This window comes from Equus caballus, chromosome 10 (genome assembly GCF_041296265.1).
Source record: "Equus caballus isolate H_3958 breed thoroughbred chromosome 10, TB-T2T, whole genome shotgun sequence".
Classification (NCBI taxonomy): Eukaryota; Metazoa; Chordata; class Mammalia; order Perissodactyla; family Equidae; genus Equus; species Equus caballus.
This window is the reverse complement of record NC_091693.1, coordinates 64,664,874-64,690,658: the sequence shown is the minus strand read 5'-3', so window position 1 is coordinate 64,690,658 and position 25,785 is coordinate 64,664,874. Positions and strand designations below refer to the sequence as shown.

The 25,785-nt window shown below is 38.1% G+C and overlaps 1 protein-coding gene across 4 annotated transcripts in view; it reads left to right on the top strand.

Moving 5' to 3' along the window:
* Window positions 1–25,785, top strand: part of PDSS2 (decaprenyl diphosphate synthase subunit 2) — a 267,780-nt gene that overhangs the window by 194,253 nt on the left and 47,742 nt on the right. For all 4 annotated transcript variants that reach the window (XM_023650874.2, XM_070223628.1, XM_001503961.6 and 1 more), the window contains 2 exons: window positions 20,104–20,277; window positions 21,208–21,339. In XM_023650874.2, coding sequence (XP_023506642.1) covers window positions 20,104–20,277; window positions 21,208–21,339 — 306 coding nt within the window. The remainder of the gene's footprint in view (window positions 1–20,103; window positions 20,278–21,207; window positions 21,340–25,785) is intronic.

Here is a 25,785-nt window from a genome sequence, read left to right as displayed (position 1 = left end):
TCAGTGCTTTGCTTTTCTTTTTGTTGATACAAATTTCCACATGTATTATCTTCCTTCTTCTAAAAGATTTCTTTTAACATTGCGTATTGTGTGGGTCTGCTGGTGATTAATTCTTTCAGCTTTGTGTTGTCTGAAAAAGTCTTTGTTTTGACCTTGTTTTTGAAAGATATGTTCACTGGATATAGAATTCAAGATTGACAGGTTTTTTTCTCTGGCTGTTTTCATGATTTTCTTTTTACCACTGATTTTGAGAAGTTGGATTATGATGTGCCTTGGTGTCAGTTTTTTCATGTTGCTTGTGCTTGAGGTTCATTGAGCTTTTTGGATCTGTGAGTTTATTGTTTTTATCAAATTTGGAAAAGTTTTGGTCATTATTTCTTTAAATATTTTTTCTATCTTTCCTCCTCTCTCCTCTCTCACAGGAACTCCAATTATGTGTCTAATAGGCTGCTTGAAGTTATCACAGAGCCCACTGCTGCTGTGTTCATTTGGTTTGTTTCCTCAGTATTTTCTTTTTGTGTTTCATTTTGGATAATTTCTATTGATGTGCATTCAAGTTCACCAGTTTACATCTTCCATGTTTCTCCTTTACATGTTCAATGTTTCTTCTAGCTCTTAGACCATATGGAATACAGTTATGAAAACTGTTTTAATATCCCTGTCTACTAATTCTATCATCTGTGTCATTTCTGAGTTGGTTTCAATTGATTTCTCTCCTCATTTTGCATAGTGTTTTCCTGCTTTTTTTTGCATGCTTGGTTATTTTTGGTTGGATGCCAGACACTGTGAATTTTATTTTGTTGGATGCTAGATATTTTTGTATCTCTATAAATATTCTTGAGCTTTCTTCTGGAATACAGTTAAGTTACTGGAAACGGTTTGATCCTTTGACGTCTTACTTTTAAGCATTGTTAGGCAGGACCAGAGTAGCATTTAGTCTAGGGCTAATTTTCCCCACTGCTAAGGCAAAATCCTCCTGAGTACTCTGCTGATACCCTGTGAATTACGAGTTTTTCCATTCTCACTGGTGGGAACAGGAGCTGTCTCCAACCCTATGTGAGCTCTAAGGATTGCTCTCTCTGTACCGTCTGAATGATTCTTTCCCCAGACTTCAATAGTTTCTCAATAGTTTCTTTGTGTCTACACATTGGTAATACTCAGCTGAAGACTTTGGGGAAACCCTCTACACCTCCACAACCCTCTACACAGCTCTCTAATCCTGAGTACTCTGCCCCGTCAACTCTAGTCCCTGACTCTAATGCCTTTGGCCTCCCTACCCACTTAGGTCCATCGCCTCAACCCAAGGAAACTGTTAGGCTCTACTGCAGCCTGGCATTCTCTCCAGGCAATAAGCTGGAACAATTATAAGACTCATTTATTTCCCATTTCTCAGAGATCACTGTCTTTTGTTGCCTGATTTCAAATGTCTTAAAAGCTCTTGTTTCGTATATTTTGCCCAGTGTTTTAGTTGTTAGGTGAAAGGGTAAATGTAGTCCTGTTGCTCCATCTTGCTAGAAGTGCCAGTCCTCATGATTTTATTTTTTGATTTGTGTTGGAATTATTTTTTTAAAAATAGCAAATGTAAAACTTTTCCCCTGCAAATTTTATGGTGCTTTGTTTTGCTGGTACCCTAAGTGTTTTCTTTAGTGTGTCTATTGGATACTTCAGCCGTGAGAATAAGAAATCAGAAATCCCTCCAGTGTCTTGCACTGTTTGACCAGAAAAAAAAGGATAGTAGAGTTAACATAAAAGAGGATTGGTTATAGAGTGGATGAGTCTACTTGATGTCAATTTAATGTTCAGGTGCTGGCAGACTCTCCAGATGAAAGAGTCAGGAGCTCCAGAGAGGTTAATGTAAGAATTCCTTTTGGTAGACTTACAGGTAAATGAATTTTGGTGGACAAAGAAAAAAAAAATTAGGAAAATAAAAACAAAATGGATAATATGGAAAGGAAGTTAAAATGGTTATCAGTACTAGCAGAATGTGCTGTAAGTGGATTTTGAATTTGACGCTATTTCTTCCCAACTAAGAGTGAAAGAGAAATAGGTTGTGTTCTGAATTTTTCATTATTTGGTGATTAATGCTACGGATAATTTTTATATAGAAATTTTTCCTAAAATTAAACAAATAGAGACATATGTGGTGGACCTTTATGTAAAGGATATTAGAGAATATAGTGAATAGGGACTTCAACAGAAAATTGCAAAGAGCCAACTCTCCCAGCATCTACTCAGAAATCAGAGGATATGTAGTAATTCATATCTCAGTGAAGATATTTCTTTTGAAGGACAACTGAGAGAGTAAGATTCTTTCTCCTGATCCTTTAATATAATGAGATTGAATTGGGGAAATCTCAATAAAGTGTTTCTCACTGAATTCTGGTTAAATTGTTTGTTATCATGAATCCTACATTGGCCATAGAGCTCTATTAGGCAGTTTTGATAAAGTGCTTATAGTAAACCAGTATTGAGTTGCTGCTGTGTGCACAATAGCACACTGAGGGCTGCCAGAACATTCAGAACAAAGCTACACAAAAAAACAGACCTGCCCTCAAGGATCTGATGATACGTCTAGTTCAGAGGAAAAACATGCACATGAAACCACTGGAGAGCTATTTATCTATAAGACCACATGTAATTTTATATGGTACAGGCTAAATGTGTAGGAGAAAGTGCAGCCTCAAGAATTAACAGTATTTCAGGGGAAGCTTCTTGGAGGAGGTAATTTTCTTTTAGGCTGAGTCTTAGAAGGTATAGTAGAAATGAATTAGGAGAAGTTGACATTTGTTGGGATCAGGAAATTGGCTTTGAGCATTGGCTAGGAAGTCAGATTTGTTCATTCATTTAACATACCTTTTGAGCATCTGCTTTATGGCAGACACTAGCAATACAAGGGCTCAGTGAACAAGACATCTTTGCCCTCAGGGAGCTTACAGCTTAGTGGAGAGGCCAGTTAATCACGTAAATAAATGAACAAGAGAAATAGTAGTATACAGCTTAGTGGAGAGGCCAGTTAATCACGTAAATAAATGAACAAGAGAAATAGTAGTATACTGCACAGCAAAGAATTGAGTAGAGAGAAGTGATAGTGAAGGTTTGAGGGAGTTACTTTAGACTGGATGTTCATGGAAGTCCTCTCTGAGGAAATAATTTTTAAGCTGAGATCCGAATGACAAAAAACAGCTAGCAGTGTGAAAAAACAGAGGGAAAAGCTTCCAGGAAGAGGAAGCAACTCAGGCAAAGGCCTGACGGAGGAACCAGCTGAACGTATCCAAGGAATAGAAAGAAGGCCTACCCAGCTAAAACATGGTGGATGAACAAAGAGTGGGTGGAGGCGAGTTCAGAGAGGCAGAAGGTGTTATGAAAATATATTTGATGTAAACATGAAGGTGCTTTGGACACAGGTTCAACTAAACCTAAGGAAAGAAACTTGTAATTTTGTTTTAGGGTTACCTAGTTGTTACTCTAGGCCTGATCATTCAACAAATGTTTTTGAGTTCCTCTTATATGCTAGCAGCTGTGCTAGACAAAGCAGGTACATGTGTATTGAGAGCTGAGATGGAGACAAAGTTGTCGTCAGAGCTGGAGCAAAGGGACTTTGCTAGGGAAGGGTGATAATTTAAAAACGGATTAATGAATCAGTGGGTAGATCTTGAACATTTGTATAGGAGAGTGTGTATTTAAAATAGTAAGCAGGACGAAAGCACCATAGGATCTTATACAATCAGATCTTTGATAGATTATTGTAGAAGCTGTGAACAGGATAACTTGGAAGCCAGAGAAATTAGAAGCAGAAAGACCAGCTGGAAGAGTGTTGAAATAATACAGGTGGGAAGCAACAAACAAGACTGTTGGCAATGGAAACAGTAGGGCAAGGACCCAGGAGTTCAGCAGGTATCCTATCTCTCAACTTATTAAGTGATTTGCAATTTATGTCTCCTGTTTTATTACTCTCTTACTGTGTATTATGTGGAATTGAGTCAGCATTCACCATCTTTTAACCTGTTCTTAACATATCACAGTCATTTATTTTGGTGCTAAGTATCTTCTAAATAGCATTTTCCCATAAAATTTATTGTATTGTACAAAAAATTTGTTTTAAAGAGTAGTAGACAGTAGGGTATTTGTACAGGTTCATTTCAGTCTCTTTGCAGAATACAGCATTTCTTATCTTTCATGAGAGGCCCCAAGCTAGAACTACCCAGCTGAGCCATTCCTGAATTCCTAACCCACATAATAAGTGTTTATTAGTTGTTTTAAGCCACTAAGTTAGGGGTAATTTATTATGCAGTAATAGATAGCTAATATGCATATCCATGTCCTTTGCCATGTAACTGTTATGCCCTCCCACTGTGGGCAGGGTAACTGCTCTTTAACTCTGGGCTCAGCCATTTGACTTGGTTTGGCCAATAGGAGGCTGGCTCTCTTGGGCCTCTGCTGTCCCACCATGAGAAAAATGTGCCGTGGCTAGACTGCTGGTCCAAGAAGAATGAGAGACACTTAGAGCAGAGCCTCTCCAGCCAACCCAGAGGTGTGCAGTGAAAAGCAAAGCCACCAGTCTAGATTAGCCGAATCCCAGTTGATCCACAGACACATGACCAATAATAAATGATTACTCTTTAACGCCACTGAGTGTGGGGGTAGCTTTACCAATAATGAACTGGAGTCAGATGGAGTCAGAGAATCTGTGGGACCTGGAGGTCTAGGCCACGCCTGTCATTAGGATTCTGATTTGAGGAGTTGACTGGAGACTTCTAGCGTGAGGACCGAGCTCTGCCTTCCAGGGCTAGGAACTACTAAAAGTAACTGGAGTACCAGCCCTCCCCAGGCTGGAGAGAGTGGAAGTTTGGTACTTGGAGTTTCAGGAAAGCCATGTCAGGACTATTCATGAAGCACCTACAGTGGGTTTTTTGTGCTTTTCTTAAAGTTTTTATAGTTTATTAATCCTCTTATGAAAAATTTGCACTGTCACTGCAGATAAAGTCATTGCAGAATCTGCTCCTTGTTTTTGCCGGCACTAACTTTCTTCAATCTGTGCTTGTGTTCTTTTCACTATTTTCTGGAGGCCTTTTTCTTTTCATACAGGCCATGTCTTGCAAATTTGTGTTTGAGTTCATGAATCATAAAATCGTGCCAAAGCCAGTTGTCTTGCTACCACCAAAATGGGTTTTGAACCCAAATACAAAGATGACATCCAGTATGGTTTTGTACATTTTAGTGAGTTTTTCCTAAATTTCTGCCTTAGGTACTGTTGCCTTCCCAGGATAAAGGACATCAATGACCATGTATTTCCACTAAAGTAGTTGGTTGGTCATGAACTTCCTGGTTGGGATAGTTACCACGATGGCAGTCGATCCTCAGGCAGCCAGAGAGGACTGCAGTGTTTTATATGGAGACATTATTGTGCAGTGTACAAGCAGAAGCATAGAATAATGATGGAGAATCCAGGGCTGTGCAGACTGTGTTCATAAAAAAGAATGAAGGTGGCCAGGAGAGGTTGACCCAAGAGGAAATCACTGAGTTTGAGTACAAAGAAGCTAATTAACCTTAGCAAAGTGGAAGGGAGTTCACATTGAAAGTTTTCATTTGTAGATTTGAAATAGGAAAACTTCATTTTCCTTTCTTTGAAGTAAAAAATATCCCAAGTATATATACGTGTAAAAACTACCTTAAAAAGAAAACATAGTTTAAGAGGTTTAAAAGTAAAACAGTGAGCGCAGGATAAAAGCATTAAGGTCCTCTGGGGTGTATTTCACTGGCACATTTACTCACAACCTGTCCCTCACATTGGACCCAAGGCATGGATTAACAAACTAATAAAACATACTATGTCATGTTTTATTGTTGCTGGGCATCTATTCAAGCTTATGTCACTCACATACCCAAAACTTTGAAAATGCTTGTGGTGGTGATAATAAATACCTATAATTTTACTAACATCCTTTTTTCATAAAGTAGACACAGTCTTAAATCATTCATTGCAAATAAAAATGTTGAATTTATTCAGATTTAAAGGCTATTGAGTATGGTTTAAAATGTTTTTTTATTATGAAATGTATCAAGCATACAAAAGAAAATACATGACAGATAAATACTGTTTAAAGAATAGTAATAAAATAAAACACCTTGGTGCCCTCCATCACATTTAAGAAATAGTGCTATATATAACTGAAATCTCGCTATGTTATAAGCTATTATGACCACAATAAAAAAAAAAAAGATTACACCCCGGAGATGAAAAGAATTTGCTCCACACCACAGGTGTGAAGTGCCAGCAGGAGAAAAATAAAGTTTTTTATTTTTATCCTAGCTGGTCAGGTTGGTTCAATAAAGTGACCACATGTATTCAGTCTGGTTGCTTTATTGTATTTCTGTTTGCTTTTCTGATTACTCATTTTGAATGTAGACTTTGCCCATAAGTTAATGTGAAATTTTAATTTTGAACGCTTTCCTCCTCAAGACCAGAATAAAAATAATAATTCTGCTTAGCCGGGCACTTTACATACTTAAGAAAAACAATGCTGTCCATCTCAGCCCTGGTGCAAAAAGAAGAGAGAAATCTTAACCCAAAGCAGGAGACAAGGAGCCAAATGGAGACGTTGAACAACTTTCCAGCTTTTATAGAAATCGCTCTTTGCAGTGTGGTTTTATCATCTGTCTAAAAGAATTATAAATTCTCAGAATGCTATGTACAAATTTCACTAAATGTAACTGTAGGCCATATTATAGAATAAAAACATATTTTATTCTCTGTAAAAAAAGAAATAGTACTATATATATTTTTTAATCCACAAAATGTTTTTATTTAAAGGAAAAAGCAGCAAATGTATTATGAAGTAAACATATTAGAACTCAAATATAGGAGTATTAGGTTAGATGTGCAAAGGTGGTAAAGGGAAGGTCGATACAGATATTGAGAAGGCAGAGGAGCTGTTGGGGACTGAGAAAGCTTAGTACATATAACAGCCCTTCCAATTAAGTAGACCCTCAAGTTTAGAGTGGGTCTGGTTGGTGAACGTTTTTATTTGTTAAATGTTTAAATTGAATTTGTACACCATTTAGAGATACTCTGGGTCACTCACTGATGGCTGTTGCAGCAAAACATCTTAAAAGGCAGTTTATTTGCCTGAGAGATAAAGCATCACTATTAGGCATGTAAATTGTTTTACAGAGTACCATTCTGATCACAGGATGAGAATAGACCATTCAGAAAGTGAAACCCAAGCCTTCAATTATGATTTGTGTATATACCAGTGAGTCCCAATTTATAGCTCCATCTCAGATCAGTCCTGAGCTCTAGAGCTAAATATTTTGGTGCTAATTCAATATTTCCACTTGGAGATCTCACAAGCATCTTGGACTCAGTACATATATGACCAGATATATGATCTTTCCCTCCAAACCCATTCCGTTGTTCTCTGTCTTCCCAAAGAGCACCACCATTCATCCAGATTCTTAAGTCAAAAACTTAGGAGTCATCCGTAATGCTTCTGCCCCTCACTATGCTTACCCCCATGGCTGCCTTACTCCATCTCCTGTATCATCACTTTAGCCAGAAGCATAACTGGGAGGGAGCAGAGAAAGCAGTTGCTCTCCTGAGCATTCTCCTCAAAAGTAGAATGTGGTGGTTTAAAAAAAGACCACAACTCTTTAACTCTCCTCCCATCACCTCCCATTCACTGGTAAGGATCTGTGTCCCTTTTCCTTGAATTTCTGTGGAACTGTGAGCACCTCAATCAATAAAGCATGGTAGAAGTGACACTACCTGACTTTTCACGCTGGGCCATAAAAGGGTCTGTCAGAATGCTCGCTCTCTTGAAACACTGCTCTGTCTTCTCCCCCTTGAAACTTGACCACTAGTGCTGTGAGAAGCCATGAAGGAAGACCATGGGGAGGTACTCCAGTCATCAGTCCCAGATGCATCTGATTGATGTGTGGGTGAATAAGCCATCTCATTGGAAGTAGGTCCCTGGTAACTTAGCTGTTCTAGCCCCAGCCCTTTGAATCAATCCTCGGCTTTTCAGATCCTCCCAATGAGGTCCCAGATATCATGGAACAGAGGCAAGCCATCTTCTCTGTTCCCTTTCTGAATTCCTGACCCACAGAATCTGTGAGCTTAATGAAATGGTGGTTGTTTTTTGTGCCGTGTTTTGGGGTGGTGGGTCATGCAGAAATAGATAACCAGAATACAGATCTTTTTGACAAATTTTAAGGCAATATGTTAACATGATGGTTGTTAAGACCGTGCTGAAAAGATGTTGGGAGGAACAGTATAAATATACTTTCAAAACATCACTGATTGAATCCTCAGATTGTTAGAGAAGGTAGTTATATTAGTCAGCTCAGGCTTCCATAACAAAATACTGCAGACTGGGGGGCTTAAACGACACAAATTTATTTTCTCACAGTTCTGGAGGCTAGAAGTCCAAAGTTGAAGATTCTGGCCAATTCTGTTTGTAGTGAGAGCATTCTTCCTGGGTTACAGGTGGCTGCCTTCTCCCTGTGTGCTTACATGGTGGAGAGAAAGCCGAGCAAGCTCTTTGGTGTCTCTTCTTATAGGGACACTAATCCTACTGGATCAGGGCTCCACCCTTATGACCTAATTTAACTTTAATTACTTTCTTATTCTAAATATAAACACAGTGGCATTTTGGGCTTCAACATATGAATTTTGCAGGGACGCATACATTCAGTCGATAACCGTAGTCAAGGCCAGTACCTTGTTTATGCCCTCATTTCCCCACCATCAGTGGCACAGGCTGCAGCCTGGCTTTACCCCATGCCTACCCCTTTTGCATGGTCCATCTTCTCTTGTCTGAGCTACTCCAATAACCTCCTCCTTTGCCTCCCTGTGTATAATCCTCCCATCTTCTAGTCTTTTCTCCACACTACCAGGAATCTCAAAATGCTAATCTGATGCTGCTGTGGTTCCATTTCAGCCCATCACTCTTGGGCTAAAGAACAAAATCCTGAAAGTGACTCAAAAGACCCTGCATAGTCTGACCCCAATCTTTCCCACCAGCCTTGCCTTGTGTTATTCTCACTGTCACTGTCTGCATGTCAGCTCTATTTTGATAGCCTTCTCTGATTCCTCAGACGTGCTGTTCTCCTTCATATGTGCAATCCTTGCAACCTAGAGCACACTTCTTCATCTTCTTTACTTCTCACCCCTTATTCATCCTTCCTGTTTCAGCTCAAGTGTCACTTCCTTAGGCAGACCATCCCCAAAAGCCCTAGTCTCAGTCAGGTTCTTTTATTACATGCTGTCATAAAAGTATGTTCATTTTCCCCATTGGAAGTATCTCAGTTTGTAGTTTGTATGTATTTGTCTGGCTATCTGATTATCTGGCTTCCCCATTAGACTGTAAGAACTAGGAATGCAAGGACTCTCTCCTTTTGCTCAGCATCGTGAGCACCTAGAACAGTGCCTTGTACACAAAAGATACTCGGTAAATCTTTAACAAATAAATAAATGGAGGAAATACAAATGGCTAACCAATGAAATGACTTCCCATATCTAAATGAAATACACTGTTTACCTGTTAAAATCACAAGTAAAACAATAATTCTACTCGGTGGCAAGACAGTCTTGGGGCCAGCCCTGTGGCTGAGTAGTTAAGTTCGTGCACTCTGCTTTGGCGGTCCAGGGTTTCATCAGTTCGGATCCTGGGTGCAGACCTAGCACCACTCCTCAAGTCATGCTGAGGCAGCATCCCACACAGCAGAGCCAGAAGGACTTATAACTAGAATATACAACCATGTACTGGGGGGCTTGTGGGCAAAAGAAGGAAAAAAAAAAAAGAAGAAGAAGAAGATTGGCAACAGATGTTAGCTCAGGTGCCAATCTTTAAAAAAAAAATGTAAAAGAAAAAAAATGTAAAAGAAAAAAGAGAGTCTCAAACTTGGCTGGTCAGCGTGCACATCAGAAGAACCTTTCTGTGAAACAACTTGTAGAGTGTTTTAAGAGACTTTAAAATGTTCAGATCTATTGACCCAGTAATTCTAATTATAGACTCCATCTGTAGAACAGTTTCTATGATGGCCACCAGTAAGCCCCACCTCTATTATTCCTTGTGTAATCCCTTCCCACATTGTATTCGGTTGGTCTGTGTGACCAATAGCACACAACAGAAATGATGATGTGTGGCTTCCAAGATTAGGTTATAAGAGATTGCGAAGCTTCCTTCTTAGATATACTCTCACTCTCTCTCACTCTGTTCTATCACTTGCTCTGGGGAAGCTAACTACCATGCCATGTGAGTGCCCCATGTGACAAAGAACTAACACCTACTGCCAGCAGCTACCTGAGTGAGCTTGGGAGTAGTTTCTCCAGCCCCTTTTTGTGACTGTAGCCCCGGCTAATAGCCTGACCAGCCGTATGAGAAACTCTGAGCCAGAACCAGCCAGTTAAGCCATTCTTGAATTCCTGACCCTTAGAAACTGTGACATAATAAAATGTTTGTTGTTTTAATATGCTAAGTTTTAGGGTAATTTGTTATGTGGTAGTAGATAACTAATACAGCATCCTAAGGAAATTCTTCCTAAAATGTTTTAGCAGTTGTTAATGTTGGCATGTATAGACTTCATATAGTGTAAACATTTTTCATCTTAAGGAGTGAATTCATTGGAATACTTTCAGCCGCAAAAAAAGGAAAATCCAATTAAATAGACATAAAAGTAAGGAAATACATTTTACTCTAACTGTACGTGCAAAGGGAGTCAGGCATCAGGGATGGTTAACATGTCAGCTCCATGATATCAGAGTTTCCTCTGTCTCTCTGCTCCGCCTCCTAGTGTCCTATTTATTATCAGGCTGGTGGCAGTTTGGCTACAGTAGTCCTGGGTGTCTCAACAAGACAAAGCAAAATCCACAGGGAACAGTTGCCACTTCTACCTGGGTCTCTTTCTAGGAGCTCTCTGGTAGACTTCCCTCGTGTCTCATTGCCTAGAATTGGACCACATACCTGTTCCTAAATTAATCATTGGCAAGAGCAGTGGCCACCTTAACAAAATCAAGGTTTGTTAGTAAAGAGGGAGAGGGAAGTGGATCCTGGTTGAGTGACCGTCATGTCCACAACAGAGAGCTGTCTTGTTTCACTTTTTTGAGCAGCTCATATTGTTCTTGCCTCTCACTCCCCACTAGCTACCACTTTACCTCATCCCTGCTCACCTAGAATATAGCACTTCACCCCTTAACGAATCTTCCAGTTGTTGCCACTCTGATCCACACTGCTTCTGAAGCAATCAATCTAAATGGCACATGTAATCATATCATTTCCTGCTGAAAATAGTTTCCTAGCACCTAAATGATAAGATCCAAACCTCTGGGCCTCATACATAGCTAATTAGTCTCGTCTTCCTTCACCTCCCTCTCCCACTGTATGCTTCAGCAATATAAAACTAATATTGATGCCCCAAAGTCATCCGCTACCTTGTCTTCTTGGCTAATTCCAGTTTATTATCCAGAACCAGGCTTAACTAACAGTCCCCCCAATGAAGCCTTCTTTAACCCTTGCTTAATAGAACTCTTCATTCCCTTCTCTGTACTGTAAGCGTAGCTCTCTTTTCACATACCAAACTACTTTCTAACTAATTACGGTGTTTCTCCCCTGCTGAACTCATACTCAAGGTCAAGGAATAGTGCCTAGTTCTCAAATCCACAGTGCCTGGCATATAGTAAGCACACAAAAGATCAATTGAGTTGCATCTACTGCACATTTACATGGTATGCCCAACACCAGCATTCATTGTGCATTTCAAAGCAAGCCAGGTTTCCCTTTGGTGCTGTCCAGTTTGTTCATCTTAAAGAATTATTCAGTATTTCCTTCTGCCCTTACTGTGCAACCCATCTGAAGACTATCTGCTGCCCTCTACTTTTCCGAAACTAACCCCATCCCGAGCATCCCTCCTGCTGACGGATTTGTGCTGTAAAATAGTCTTCCCTTCTCCATCCTGACCCCTCATCAGCATGATCATTCCCGTACATCTCGGCAAGTCCTGGCTAGTGGGGGGGGGCAGGAAGGAGTTGGCTGGCCTTAGACCAAAGAATTCCTGATTTTTAAATTCCCTGGCAACTCTTCTCTCTAATTTGTGAGTAAAATTTTAATAGCTTTATTTATTGTACAGAAGTATTTTTTAAAATAGACTTTAGTTATACACATTTATCAAATTTACCAGTTTCTCTCCCATGATTTACATAGATGTAAAGTTTCCAGATACCTACTTTACTATTTCCAATGTAATTGGATTATAAATTAGAACAAATTATTTCATTTTATTAGATGATGCTGTTAAAATATCGTATTTTTTCCCCTTCCTTGGGATTCCTGAAAAAATACTTAAGATATTTACTATTTCTAATCTTGTTACTTATGTGCTCTAGACTCTTGAATCTCTTCAATGGATATTCTTAAAAGACTTAATTTACAGGTTTAAAATGCCTTTTTGATACATATATGAATGTCATTGACTCTTAAATACAACCTACTTTTTAAACTATACCTGGTATTTTGCGTGTATTTCTACCATGTATTAAGCAAAATAGAATCTAATTGGTATATGTCTGAGACCCATCTCTGCCACTTACTAATATCTGATTTGGGTCGAAATACAGTCTTTTAATCTCCTTATCTATTAAGTGGGAAAAATGACAATTAAGATTTTTGAAAGCTAGTATGATAATGAATGTGAAAATGTCATCACCTAGTTAACTCTCAGGAAATGTTAGATTCTGTTCTCCTCCTTGCTTCCTTCTTATCCCTAAATGTAGATAGAGTCTTTATTGAAAGTTTCTTGACCTTAACTTTTTTTTTTAAACAAAGTTGGTAAACTGTTTTGGCTCTTGGTTAGCTTCTCAGAATAACTGAAAAGGACAATTCAAATCAAATATCTAAAATGGTGAAATGTGGCATTAGAGAGATCTTGTCTCTTGTCAAACCCAAATTTATGCTGCGTTTATAAAGATAGCAGCTCAGAATATGAATCTTAAGTAGAAAGCATGAAAACAGGAAATATTTGCATACTTTCTTTAAAGTACTTTTAACTCAACATGTAGTAAGTTTCTTAGTTTCCTAAACTCTTCTTTTCTCATCATGTGAAGGGTAGAAGTTGGCTTGGCGGGTTCTAGTTGGAGCTTTGACATCTTCCTGGGTCAGTTACTTTGCCTTTGTTCTGTGACCTTGGACCAGACCTTTAATCCGGAGCACCACTTTACAAATGCATTTTGGCCTCATGCACATAGGGATGTACAAATGTATTACTGTCATTAGAAAAGCAACTCAAGAGCCAGCCCTGATGGCCTAGTGGTTAAAGTTTGGCGCTCTCACAGCTTCCACAGCCCGGGTTTGGTTCCCAGTTGCAGAACCACACCACCCGTCTGTCAGTAGCCATGCTGTGGTAGCAGCTCACGTAGAAGAACGAGAAGGACGTACAACTAGAATATATAACTAGTTACTGGGGCTTTGGGGAGGGAAAAAAGAGAAAGAAGAAAAGAAGAAAAAGCAATTCGAAGTGCATGTCCCCTGGACAACTCAGAAGGAGAACAGCATGTTATATCTGAGCAAAACCACGAGTGCCACTATCTTAGGCAAACAACGTCTTGCAAGCTTCAGTTTTTTTCATGTGTGTTTTTTGAACCAGCCTTACTTGAGTAAAAAGGTCATGTGACAGTGAATAAGAGACCTGCATTTTTAAAATTAAAGTGCTTCTCTCTGACAGTCATTCAACAGGTATGTTGGCATAGATTACCTTTCTCGAAAAAAAATCCCATCAGAAGTAAAATATCCACCAAACATATCTTCCTTTTATATATCATAAAATCTTCAGTAAAAACTGCACATATGTAAGTTGATGCTTTAAGTATATCTAAATCTCACTTACTCTGACTACATTCATTCATTTCACACCAATTCTATGTATCTGATGTCTGAAGATACTGATTTGGATGTGGTTATCAAACCGATTTCTTGGTATTTTACAATCGTACATTAACTTTTCCTTTGTAATAGAGCATTCTCTTACTATATACATGGCAAACTGATGGAAATGAATGGAGCGACTTTGTTTCATTTGTAATCAAGGTCACAATAGGTAATAATTGAGTGTTCAGGGAATAAAATTTCTGATTAACTTAGGTACTGAATTATTGTTTGTGACCTGATTAACTTATGATAGCAGATTTCAAGGGACTGTAAATTAATTCTTTCTTGGTTATCTGAATTTTCTAATTTTTTTCAGTGATCGTGTATTACTTGCATAATTTAAAATGTAGAAATGATGAATAATAAAATATCTTAATCACAATAAGAAAAAATATAATGAACAAAACTGAATCTTTGATCATTGGAGATCCTGCAAGAATTATTCTGAAACAGAACCAAATTGATTTATCTATATATTTATATCCATATATATATACATGCTGTTCTTGGACTGAGAGCTTCTTGAGATCAGGCTATTTATTAATCTTCATATCTATTTACTGCTTCGCAAGGAACATGACCCATAATAGAACCTAAATAACTGTTTGTTGTATGAATAAATGAGGGTGGTATACAAACCACAAAAAGTTAATTGAGAGTCATATAAATTTTTTAAACATTAATTTAAGCTTTTGAGACCAAGAAATGTAAAATTTTATACTCATTACCTTTTGTCTTCTTAACAACTTTATTGAGATATATTTTACATATCATAAAATTAACCCATTTCAAGCATACAATTCAATGACTTTTAGTAACTTTATCGAGTGATACAACCATCACTATAAATCAGTTTTAGAACATTTTCACACACACACTCATAGGGTCCCTCATGGCCATTTACATTTCCACTCCCAGCCCAGGCAACAACTAATGTATGTTTTATATAATGGAATCATACAGTATGTGGTCTCTTGTGGCTGGCTCCTTTCACTTAGCTTAATGCTTTTGAGGTTCATCCATGGCATAGCATGTGTCAGCAGTTCCTTCTTTTGTATTGCTGAATAACTTTCCATTGTATGGATATATCTACTCATTAGCTTCTAAAATTTTTAAAAGAACATTCAATTACTTAATAAATACAACAAATAAACATGGTTCTATTCATTTAGCAAACATTTGTTTAAAATTAAATATAGCCTAAGAGATTAAAAAATATAAAGGTAACCATATCCAGCCCTCAGGGAAACAGAAAAATAAGCAGTCATACAATTCAGAGAGAATAAGTTCTACATTGAAATATAAATAAGATAATGTTAGTCTAAAGAGGAGAGTATTTGTGGGAGTATTTGAGAATGCTTCCCAAAGAAGTGATATTTAAACTGGATGTGTTCAATTTACTGGGCAGAGAATGGGAGGAGATGACATTCCCTTTAAAAGGAATAATATTTTAAAATTCACACAAGTGTGAAAATATGTATTTTATTCAAGAAACAGCAATTTGTCCTGTGTTACTGAAATGCAGCCCTCAAAGGGGATATTTTGGATAGGAGATGGAGCCAGAAGCTTGGTACCAAAATGGAAGGCTTTGAATGCTGTGCTGTAGAGTTTTTCTTGATTCTGTGGACAGTAGGAAGGCATTCAAGGAGAATTATTTCAGTTTATTTATTATGTCCAATTTAAGAAAGATAAAGGGAGGTGGAAAATAGAGAAAGAGAAAGATACCAAAAGAAAGATAGAGATTCAGCAAACATTTTCTGCATACCTAATGAACTATATTGGGTGCTGATGTTTCAGCAGAGCACAGAACAGGCAGAGTCCTTGCTTTCAGGGAGTCAACATTCTAGTGAAGGGGAGATAACTGTATCAGGTGTCCAGTAGTATCAAAGGAAAAATGTTTAAAGCAGGATAAAGAGACAGGAAATGATGGGGGAGGGATGTGGAATTGAAATTTGATTACAGACCCAAAAGTAATGAGAAATGGAGCCAAGCAAACATCTGGGGAGAGTGTGTGACAGAGAACACCAAGTGCAGAGGCCTCAAGGAGGAGTCTGCCTGGAGCGCTTGAGAAACAGCACGAAGGCCAACGTGGTCTGTCTGATTTATGTTTTAAAAGGATCACCCTGGCAGCTGGGTGATCAGCACAATAAACTATGACTTTGTATATATTTCATTTCACATGTGTTTGGGTTTATATGTGGGATTAATTCCTGGAAGTAGGATTGCTGGCTCACAGGGCAAATACATTTGTAATTTTGATAGATATTGTAACTTTCGATGCAGTCTTCACTTCCACCAACCATGTTTGAGACACCTGTTTCTTCCCAGCCTCACCAACACTAAGATGGAAGATTTGGGGAGGTGGAAATTTTTTTTTCATTGGTCGGAAACCCCCAAATCAAATTGATGACAGGGTTGCATTCCTTCTGGGTGCTCTAGGGGAAAATCTGTTTCCTTGCCCTTTCTAGTTTCCGCCTTCATTCTTTGGCTTGTGGCTGCATCTTCCATCTTCAAATCCAGCAGCATAATATCTTCTAATCTCCCTCTCTCTGTCATCACAGACCCTGCTGCCTCCCTTTTATGAGGATCGTTTTTTACCTTAGGCCCACCCAGTTAATGTGGGATAATCACCCATCTCAAGATCCTGAATTTAGTCGTGACTTCAAAGTCCCTTTTGCTATGTGAGCTCATAGTCACAGGGTCCAGGGATTAGGGTGTGGACATCTCTGCGGGGGAGGGGGGGGGGCAGCCACCAACGTACCACAGGGAGATTTGCCATTTATCTGTGATAGGAAATGCAAATACTTTTCCTTATTGTCTTTTGTCTTCTCACATTGCCTATGGTTTTGTGATTATTTTTCTTTTGTTTTTGCCATTTGGAGTTTATCCTGGTAAATAGTGTGAAATGCAGATCAGTCTTTATTTTTTTCCAGATAGTTATTCAGTCCTACCAGTACCATTTGCTGAAAAGTCCGGTGTTTCCCTAAAATATAGTAAATTCCTGTACACAGTTTGATTGACTTCTGGATTTCCATCTTGTTCCATTGTTTGTCTGTCTAAAAAGTACACATTTTCAAAAAATTACTGAGGCTTTATAGTATGCTAAACTATCTGGTAGAGCTAGACATCATTTGCTTCCCCCCCAACCCCTGTTTTTCATGACTTTCCTGCCTTTTCTTTTTTTTCTGCAGGGAGAGAGTCACCCTGAGCTACTATCTGTTGCCAATCTTCCTCTCTTTTTTTCCCTCCCGAAAGCCCCAGTACATAGTTGTATATTCTAGTTGTAAGTCCTTCTAGTTCTTCTGTGTGAGCTGCCACCACAGCATGGCTCCTGGCAGAGGAGTGGTGTGGTTCTGCACGTGGGAACTGGAGCCGGGCTGCTGAAGCAGAGCTCACCAAACTTTAACCAGTAGGCCATCAAGCTCGCTCTTTCCTACCTATTCTTGTTTGGTTTTTCCCTGTGTAAACTTTAGAATCAGCTTGCCTGGTTTAGAGGGGCTGGGAGGAGTGGGGGACAGAAGGTGTTAGTTTTATTGGAGTAACTTTATGAGGCTGGATCTTACTACCTTTAAACATGATATTCATTCAGGTTACTTTTTTTCCTTCAGTAATATTTTAACATTTTCTTTGTTTCGATTTTGTATATATCTGAGTTTAGTCCCAGCTTTTTAATCTTTCTTTTCATAGATATAATGGAAGCAAAGACCCTATTTATAATACTTTCTGATTAGTTTTTATGTATGAAAGCTATGGTTAATACATTTATCATATTAATTATAAATTATATTAATTTTATATGCTGCTACCTTACTGAATTATCTTCTTATTTGCAGTAGTTTTTTAGTTGAGTTTCTTGGTTTTTCCCAGCATACAGTTATATTGTCTTCATATAGTGATGGTTAAACTCTTTGTTTCTAATTTTTATATATATGTCCTTTTCTTGCCTCTTCTGTTAGATAGCAGTGGTGTTGTGTGCATCTCTGTCTTATTCCTGATGTTAGGAAGAAAGGCTCGTGTATTTCCCCATAAAATATTTGCTGACTTTTGGGTGCACACTCAGGTGCATACTCACACACACACAGACACACACCCCTGTCATATTAAAGAAATACACATCTGTTCCTATTTTATTCAGCACTTCTTTTTCCCATCAGGAATAAGAGTTGAATTTTGTCAAATGCCTCTTTAGTATATATGAAGAGATAACATGGTTTTTATCTTAGGTTTATTAATATGGTATATTAACTTTGCACATTTTAAAATACATTCTCAGATTTCTAAAATTAAATGTTTTTATTTATACCTAATGTTTCATGAAGCAGGTCTCAAGTTTATGAACTGTGTCTCCCCTGTGTAGCTTTTTGATTATGACACAATGCTGTGTTGCATATTTGCCACTGTCATAAGTGGAACTCTTTTTGTTTAAAGGCTTAATAAAATTAAGCTGAGAATTTGGTCTGATCAGTGCACTCAAGATTCCCTTCAGCTTGGTGAAAGAAGTGGGGCTAAATCTGAGCTGACCTTTCAATGGCCCCTGTTTACCTTTTTTTATTATTTTTTATTTTGTCCTCAAATAATGGTGGAACGAGGGGCCGGCCAGGTGGCGCAGTGGTTAAGTGCGCCCGTTCAGCTTCGATGGCCCAGGGTTTGCTGGTTCGGATCCCGGGTGCGGACATGGCACCGCTTAGCAAGCCATGCTGTGGTAGGCATCCCATATAAAGTAGAGGAAGATGGGCACAGATGTTAGCTCAGGGCCAGTCCTCCTCAGCAAAAAGAGGAGGATCGGCAGCAGATGTTAGCTCAGGGCTAATGTTCCTCAAAAAAAAAATAATAATAATGGCGGAAGGAGAAGGATTATGGTATGGATGGCAGGAAGGAAAGTGTTTGAAAGAAAATTAATCTTTCTAGATGGGTTCTAGTTTGAGATTTCAAAGAAACACCATAAAATGGACGTTGTTTTATATATTTGCTTCATCACACTTGTCCTCAGAGAGCTCACTGCCTGCAGTAAAGCTATGCAATAGGATAGTCACTAGCTCCTTGTACCTATTGAATACTTGAAATTCGGCTAGTGATGTGCTGTAAGCGTAAAATCCACACTGATTTTGAAAACTTAATATTAAAAAATGTAAAATATCTCATAATTTTATGTTGATTATATCTCAAAATAATATTTTGGATATATTGGGATAGATAAAAATGTCATTACGATTAATTTTACCCGTTTCTTTTTTTTTTTTTTTTTAAGATTGGTGCCTGAGCTAACAACTGTTGCCAGTCTTTTTTTTCCTGCTTTATCCCCCAGGTACATAGTTGTATATCTTAGTTGCAGGTCCTTCTAGTTGTGGCATGTGGGACATCACCTCAACATGGCCTGACTAGCGGTGCCATGTCCATGCCCAGGATCCGAACCAGCGAAACCCTGGGCCGCCGCAGCGGAGCGCATGAACTCAACCACTCGATCACGGGGCCGGCCCTTACCTGTTTCTTTTCACTTTTTTAATGTAGCTACTAGCAAATTTTAAATTGCATATGTGGCTTACATTATGTTTTTATTAGACTTCACTGGTCTAGAGGCAGTAGGTGTGTGTATACTTACAGATATTACAACGCTTTTCAAAATTTAAAAAGATGAAATTAAATAAACCACAGTTACATTCTCCCTTATCACTTTGTTTCTTCTTATGGGAATAAACTTTGATGAGTAATGTAATATAAATCGTACTCCATTGTAATGGGTTACCTCCTCTCTGATTTTTCTGTTTAACTGTTTATAAGAAAGTGGTGTTTATTCATCATGCCCTTGACATTTGCGATAGGATTCTTGCATTTTAGAATACTAGCACTTAAGATCTGATGTGAATATAGGAGGGAGTTAGTTCGGAGGTCCAAGTTTCTAATTTTGCCTTATCCTAAAAATATTTCTTCATAGAAGTTCCCCAGCTCAAAATAAAATTTGCTTCAGCATTTCTTTCATTTTTCTTCCCCATTACCCTAAAAAAGCAGTTCCCACCTCCGTAGTTCTCTTTAGGTAGAGCTGAGCTTCAGCATCTTTAGTTCTGTCTTGTTGCAATAGCCTGAGTGGTTTGAATAGTTCATTTCTTAACTCTTATTTTTCAAAAACTGAAACAATTAAATTACTCCTAAAGCTTTTTTTTATCTTGGCTTTTGTTGCATTTTTTAGGAAAATTATATCACAGATGATATTGGAATATCGACTTGGAAGGAGCAGACTTTTCTCTCCCATGGTGCCTTATTAGCAAAGAGCTGCCAAGCTGCAATGGAATTAGCAAAGCATGGTGCTGAGGTTCAGGATATGGCATTTCAGTATGGGAAGCACATGGCCATGAGTCATAAGGTATTTGTACACCCTTTCTCTTTTTCCAGTACTTAAATAACAAAAATGATAGACAAGAAACCTTTTACCATTTAATAAGCTGCTTTTATATCTCAAAAAATGTTTATTGTTTGCTTAAAATCTATCAGTGATAGATGGTGATTATTGTGTAATATAAACAGTATGATTAGTGAATACTGTGTAATTTTCATAGAAAGCTACAGCTTACTTAAACCATATTTGTGATGTTTATCTTTTCTTACCACCTGAAAGGGTTCTTGAAAGAATTCTTAGAGATTATTAAAGAACGTGTAATGTTGCCATTCACAGAATGGAAGAATATTTGCATTTTTGTTACAGTTCCCGTATAGTTCCTTATATGAAATGAATTGTGAAATGTTAATGAAATTTAGAAATATACTAAATGAAATTGAAAGCTTTAGTTCCATTAGCTGATTCTTTTGAATGGGCATAATGAAATATAAAATATCCCAAGATTAGCTGTTATATTGTTCTCTCTGTGTATATGTAATTTTAAAATTCTATTTAATATGTATTTCTTAGATGTTGCTTAAATAGCTTATAAGAGGGGGGAATATATACTTATATAGATAATATCTCCAGATGAGTTTTTTATATATTAAATCTGAGATTAGTTTATTAAGCAATTATATGTATTAAATCTTTTTCTAAATTTTTACCTTGAAATTAAAAAGTGAAATAAAGGCTACTGCCAAATAAAAAAGAAATGTTAAGGAAAAATTATTTTAAAGAATTTTAAAGATTATTGTTAATCGTACAGACTGTTCTTTTGCTTGTTAAAGTACATCTAAAAACTGCATTCCTTAAGCTTCATTTTTCATTGTATTAACTCATGCTTTCTGTATATGGCTAAAACATACTAGTGTACATGCATTTCACTGATTTAATTCTTTTGACTACTCCTTCTAGATAAATTCTGATCTCCAGCCTTTTATTAAAGAAAAGACCAGTGACTCCACAACTTTTCATCTGAACTCAGCTCCCGTAGTCTTACATCAGGAGTTTCTTGGAAGAGATTTGTGGATTAAGCAGATCGGAGAGGTAAAATGAAATTAGTCCCATTTTAGGTACCGGTAGTACTTAGTTGATTTTAGAACATAATTCACATTTTGTGATGATCTAAGACATCAGCCATATGGATCATATAGGTCAGCCTATTAGTGTAACAGGTAAAATTCTTACTTTATAATCTACATTTTTAAGACCTGAAGTGTTAGTTAAAAGTTAGAAACTGCAATATTGTGTTTTCTTATTATCTGAGTTCCTAGAATACTGCAACCCAAAACTAGTGCCTGTGGTGAATGCTAATTAACTCAGATTTTTTTTTCTAAAGGCTTTCAAAAATTGGGCTATGGTAATAGCACCACCCTTTAACTGACGGCAATTTCCCATCTGTAGACTGTAGCACAAGCTGCAGAATTCCAGGAGCTCCGTCTGTCAGCTCATTGGGTTATTTTAAAACAAACTTGGACCCTGAACACTCAAGTTCTGAGGCATTATCAAAGAAAAAAGGGCATGGTTAACTGGGAAGAGTAAAGGGGCATCAACTGGGTAAATTTCCCCTTTTTTTTTGTGAGGAGACAAGGTGTGAAAGATGAGAGGGAACTTTTTTGGTTTTCTTTTAATCCAGAAACTCTGGTATAAAAAGTCTTTGCCCTTTTATCCAGAGCTTCATGGAATTTATTTAACTTCATGGTTCTAATTGATTGGGTTGATCTGAGACTCTGGACATGGGGAACCAGGCACAGCTGAGGGGGTCTAGCCGCCGCCATACCTAAAGCAGAGAGAGCCCAAGTGATATTTGCGTTCAGAAAGGTAAGATTTTCCCTCTGCTACCCTTGCTCCCTTATTGGCTCTCAAAATGCTGGCAGCTAGCTTAACATCCCTCATATTTGTCAGGTAGAAAACGAGAGGATTCCTTTCTGGGAAACTGTCAAACCCAGGAGAAAAGACCTGCAGATGTGGAAGTTTGGGGCTCCCTCCGTCACCGTGCCATGTCCCTGACCAGCCCACCTGCAGTGAGGCCCACCAGCTGACAGACCTCAGAGTATCTGAGTGCACAGAATAGCCAAGAGAAGTGGACGAGGTGATAGAGGAGCCCTGGGCGTTTGAGAAAAGGCTGTACCATGAAAGAACGAGTCCAGAGCAAGCTGAGGGAGGGAACTCAGAGGACAGAGACGTGGGAGAAAGAACCACGTTTTCAAAAGCACTGTAATCAGGGTACTCAGTGAGGTAAGATATTAAATCCGTGAAAGAAGAACAGGGGATATATAAAAATGGACAATCCAAGAATAAGAAAGCAGAATTATAAAATATAAAAACATGAAAAAAAAATTTTTTAATCAGAAAAAGAATGGAAGATATGAGAAAATCTCCCCAAAAGTTGAGGGAAAAGACAGTAATAAATAGAAGAGATAAAAAAAATTAGAGGACCGCTTTAAGAGCTTGATATTATGAGTCTCAGAAAGAGAAAACTGAAAATGGAGGTAAGAAAATTAACAAAGAATTTTTTAAAAAGGAAAGAAAAATGCGAGAATTGAAGGATCTGAGTCTCCAAATTGAAATGGTGCCCTAAATAATGAACTTTAAAAGACCCACACCAAGTCACATGATTATCAAATTTCAAAACAAGAGGGATAAAGAAGAGTTCCTAATACTTCCAAAAAAGAAAAAGAAAAACCTACGTACAAAGGATCAAGAATCAGAATGGCCACAGTAGTGACACTGAAAGCTTCAAGACAGTGGAGTAATACCTTCAACATTCAAAGAGAAAATTGTTTCCAACTTAGAATTTTATGCCAGTCCTGTTATCAAGTGTGACGTTAAATAAAGACAATTTAAAACAGATAAACATGGTCTCAACTTACCTCCCAAGCATCATTTTTCAGGGAGCAGGTGATATATTCTGTCAAGACAAGGGAATAACCAAGAAAGAGAAAGACATGGAATTTTAGGAACTAGGGGATCAGATATAGGTATGAGGCAACGGGAATTCCCAGGACAACATGAAGGGAAGAATAAACGACAACAACAGTAATGCCAAGAAGAAGAGCACTTACTATGGTCTAATGAGAAGCCTGAGACACAGAGAGATTAACTAATTTGTGCACAGTCACACAGCTAGCAAGTTGTGGAGCCAGGATTCAAACCCAGGCATCCTGGCTACGGGACCCATGTCCTTAAGTAATGTGCTACACTGTCTCTCATCCAAGCAAATCCTAGGCTGATGGCTATGCATCCGGTCCAGATTGGGACAAGAGGACAGAGATCTCCAGGAGAAATCTCCAAGGAAAAAAATGGAACTGATGATCACCTAATGTACTTGACCATACTGAGAATTTAGGGACAGATTAATGATGGATACATAGAAAACTAAGTGTTCTAGTTACTATTGCTGCATAACAAATTACCCCAAAACTTAGCTGCTTAAAATAACCATTTTATCACGTTCATGGATCCTGTGGGTCAGGAATGTGGGCAGCGCACAGGGCATGACTGCTCCATTGTGTCTGGGGCCTCAGCTAGAAAGACCTAGAGACTGGAGGTGACTCAGGGATGCTGGGGACTGGTTTCCTCTGGAAGCTCCACTCACACCTGGCGCCCGGGCTGAGCTATTGAGAAAACCAGGCTGCTGACTAACCGGAGTGCTTACATGGACCCTCCATTGAGTTTGGCTTCCTAACAGCATGGCAGCCTCAGAATAGTTGGACTTTTTACTTTCTGGCTCAGAAAGCCAAACGCAAGTGTTCCAGCAAACAAGGCAGAGGCTGCATCTTTTTTTATAACCAGCCTCCGAGGTCATACAGTCATTTCCATGGTCTCCTATCAAAATAGTCACAAGCCCACCCAAAATCAAGGGGAGGAGCTGTAGACCTCACCTATCAATGGGAAGAGTTTCAAAGAATTTGGGGCCCACATTTTAAACAGCCACATTAAATATATGAAATAAAATGAGGCAGCTATTAGCTATAGTGAAAAATTTATATAAGAAGGGAAATGTAATCATAATATTCTGCATGGCTTAGAGAATAACATTTATGTAGCATAAAAACGTAAATACTGAATATTGATTTAAACCAAAAAGTGTAATCAGCACAAGGAAAGTAGAGAAAATGATGTTTGGTCATGTAAGAAATGTAATTATTCCTTTCATGGTAGGATCAATAGATAATGTATAAAATTTAAAAATCAAGAGAGAACAATATTTGAAGATAAACAGCAGAAGAATCCGCCAAAGAGAGGGACACAGGACAGACAGGGTCTGGAGAATGCTAGGTTGTTTTGTTACAAGTCTTGTATTATTTGGCTTCTTAAATACTATACATGTATTTGTTTTTATTTCAAGACTTTTAGTGTAAAAATTTATGTACTTTCTATAGTAATTCCGCTTCTAACAATCTATCCCAAGAAAAAAATCTCAGAGATGTGGGCACAGACTTAATGTGGAAATAAGTAGTAAAATATTAATTCAAAAAGGAAAAAAAATTAAAATCAATCCATTTAAAAATAGAAAAGGGAAAAATGACGTATAGTACAATGAAATATCACACAGCTATTGAATATTGTATTACTAGGGTGTATTTGTGTGTTTTTCGACAGCTGAACCAAAAATATCTATACAGATGGTGTTAGTAACTCTAATTGGGTTGCATTAGAATACATTGCAGATTTACATTTCGGTTGAAAAGATCCAGCTAAATATGTTAAATGAAAGCTACCAACTCTCCCTCGGCTATGCACATTTATCCACATACATGAAAGAGAAGCAGAGATGTGAATTTTAAAGAAGCTTCACAGGAAAGGGACATATTTAACTCTTAGTTTCTTTGCAGGCATACAAAGTTGTAAATGTAGGCAACATGAGAGTCCAGGATTTCCTAAACAGCTGGTGAAATGTTCCCGAATCATCATCCCAAACTTGATTTTAGATTCAAGGGATAGCCTTTCCCAATAGCCTGTGCCGCAGGCAGTAACCCACGTAAATCAAATGGATCTTGTCCAGAGGTCAGTAAACCCTGTCGAGGGGAAGTCCGTGAGCAGACGATGGCCTGCTCTCCAGCCTAGGTCCCCTATGATCATCTCCAAATCCTCATCCTTCAGGAAAGACGGGCAGTTTACTGCCCCCCTCAAGGCCCTGCCAGGCTGCTGTAGTTTGCTCCAAGACTTCAGGCTGTTTTCCTTATATCCACATGTCTGAGTCATGAACAGGGTCACTGATGAAGAGAAGAGGAATTCATCTGAAACAAATAAGAAATAAGGAGTTAGTTTCTGTCGTGCAGGGGGCAACATTCTTCAGATTAAAGACTCCTTACTTGAATTTATTTTAATCTTCTAAATTATAATATTCATGTTTATATTAAGTGCTATAAGATAATGATCTTGTTCTGTGAATACCCCCTAGTCATAGTTAGGGAGCACAATTTGCATAACATTTAAGAGGGACGTTCTATCTCGAATCTCAAGGAGGTTGCTTGTTAATCTTGAAAT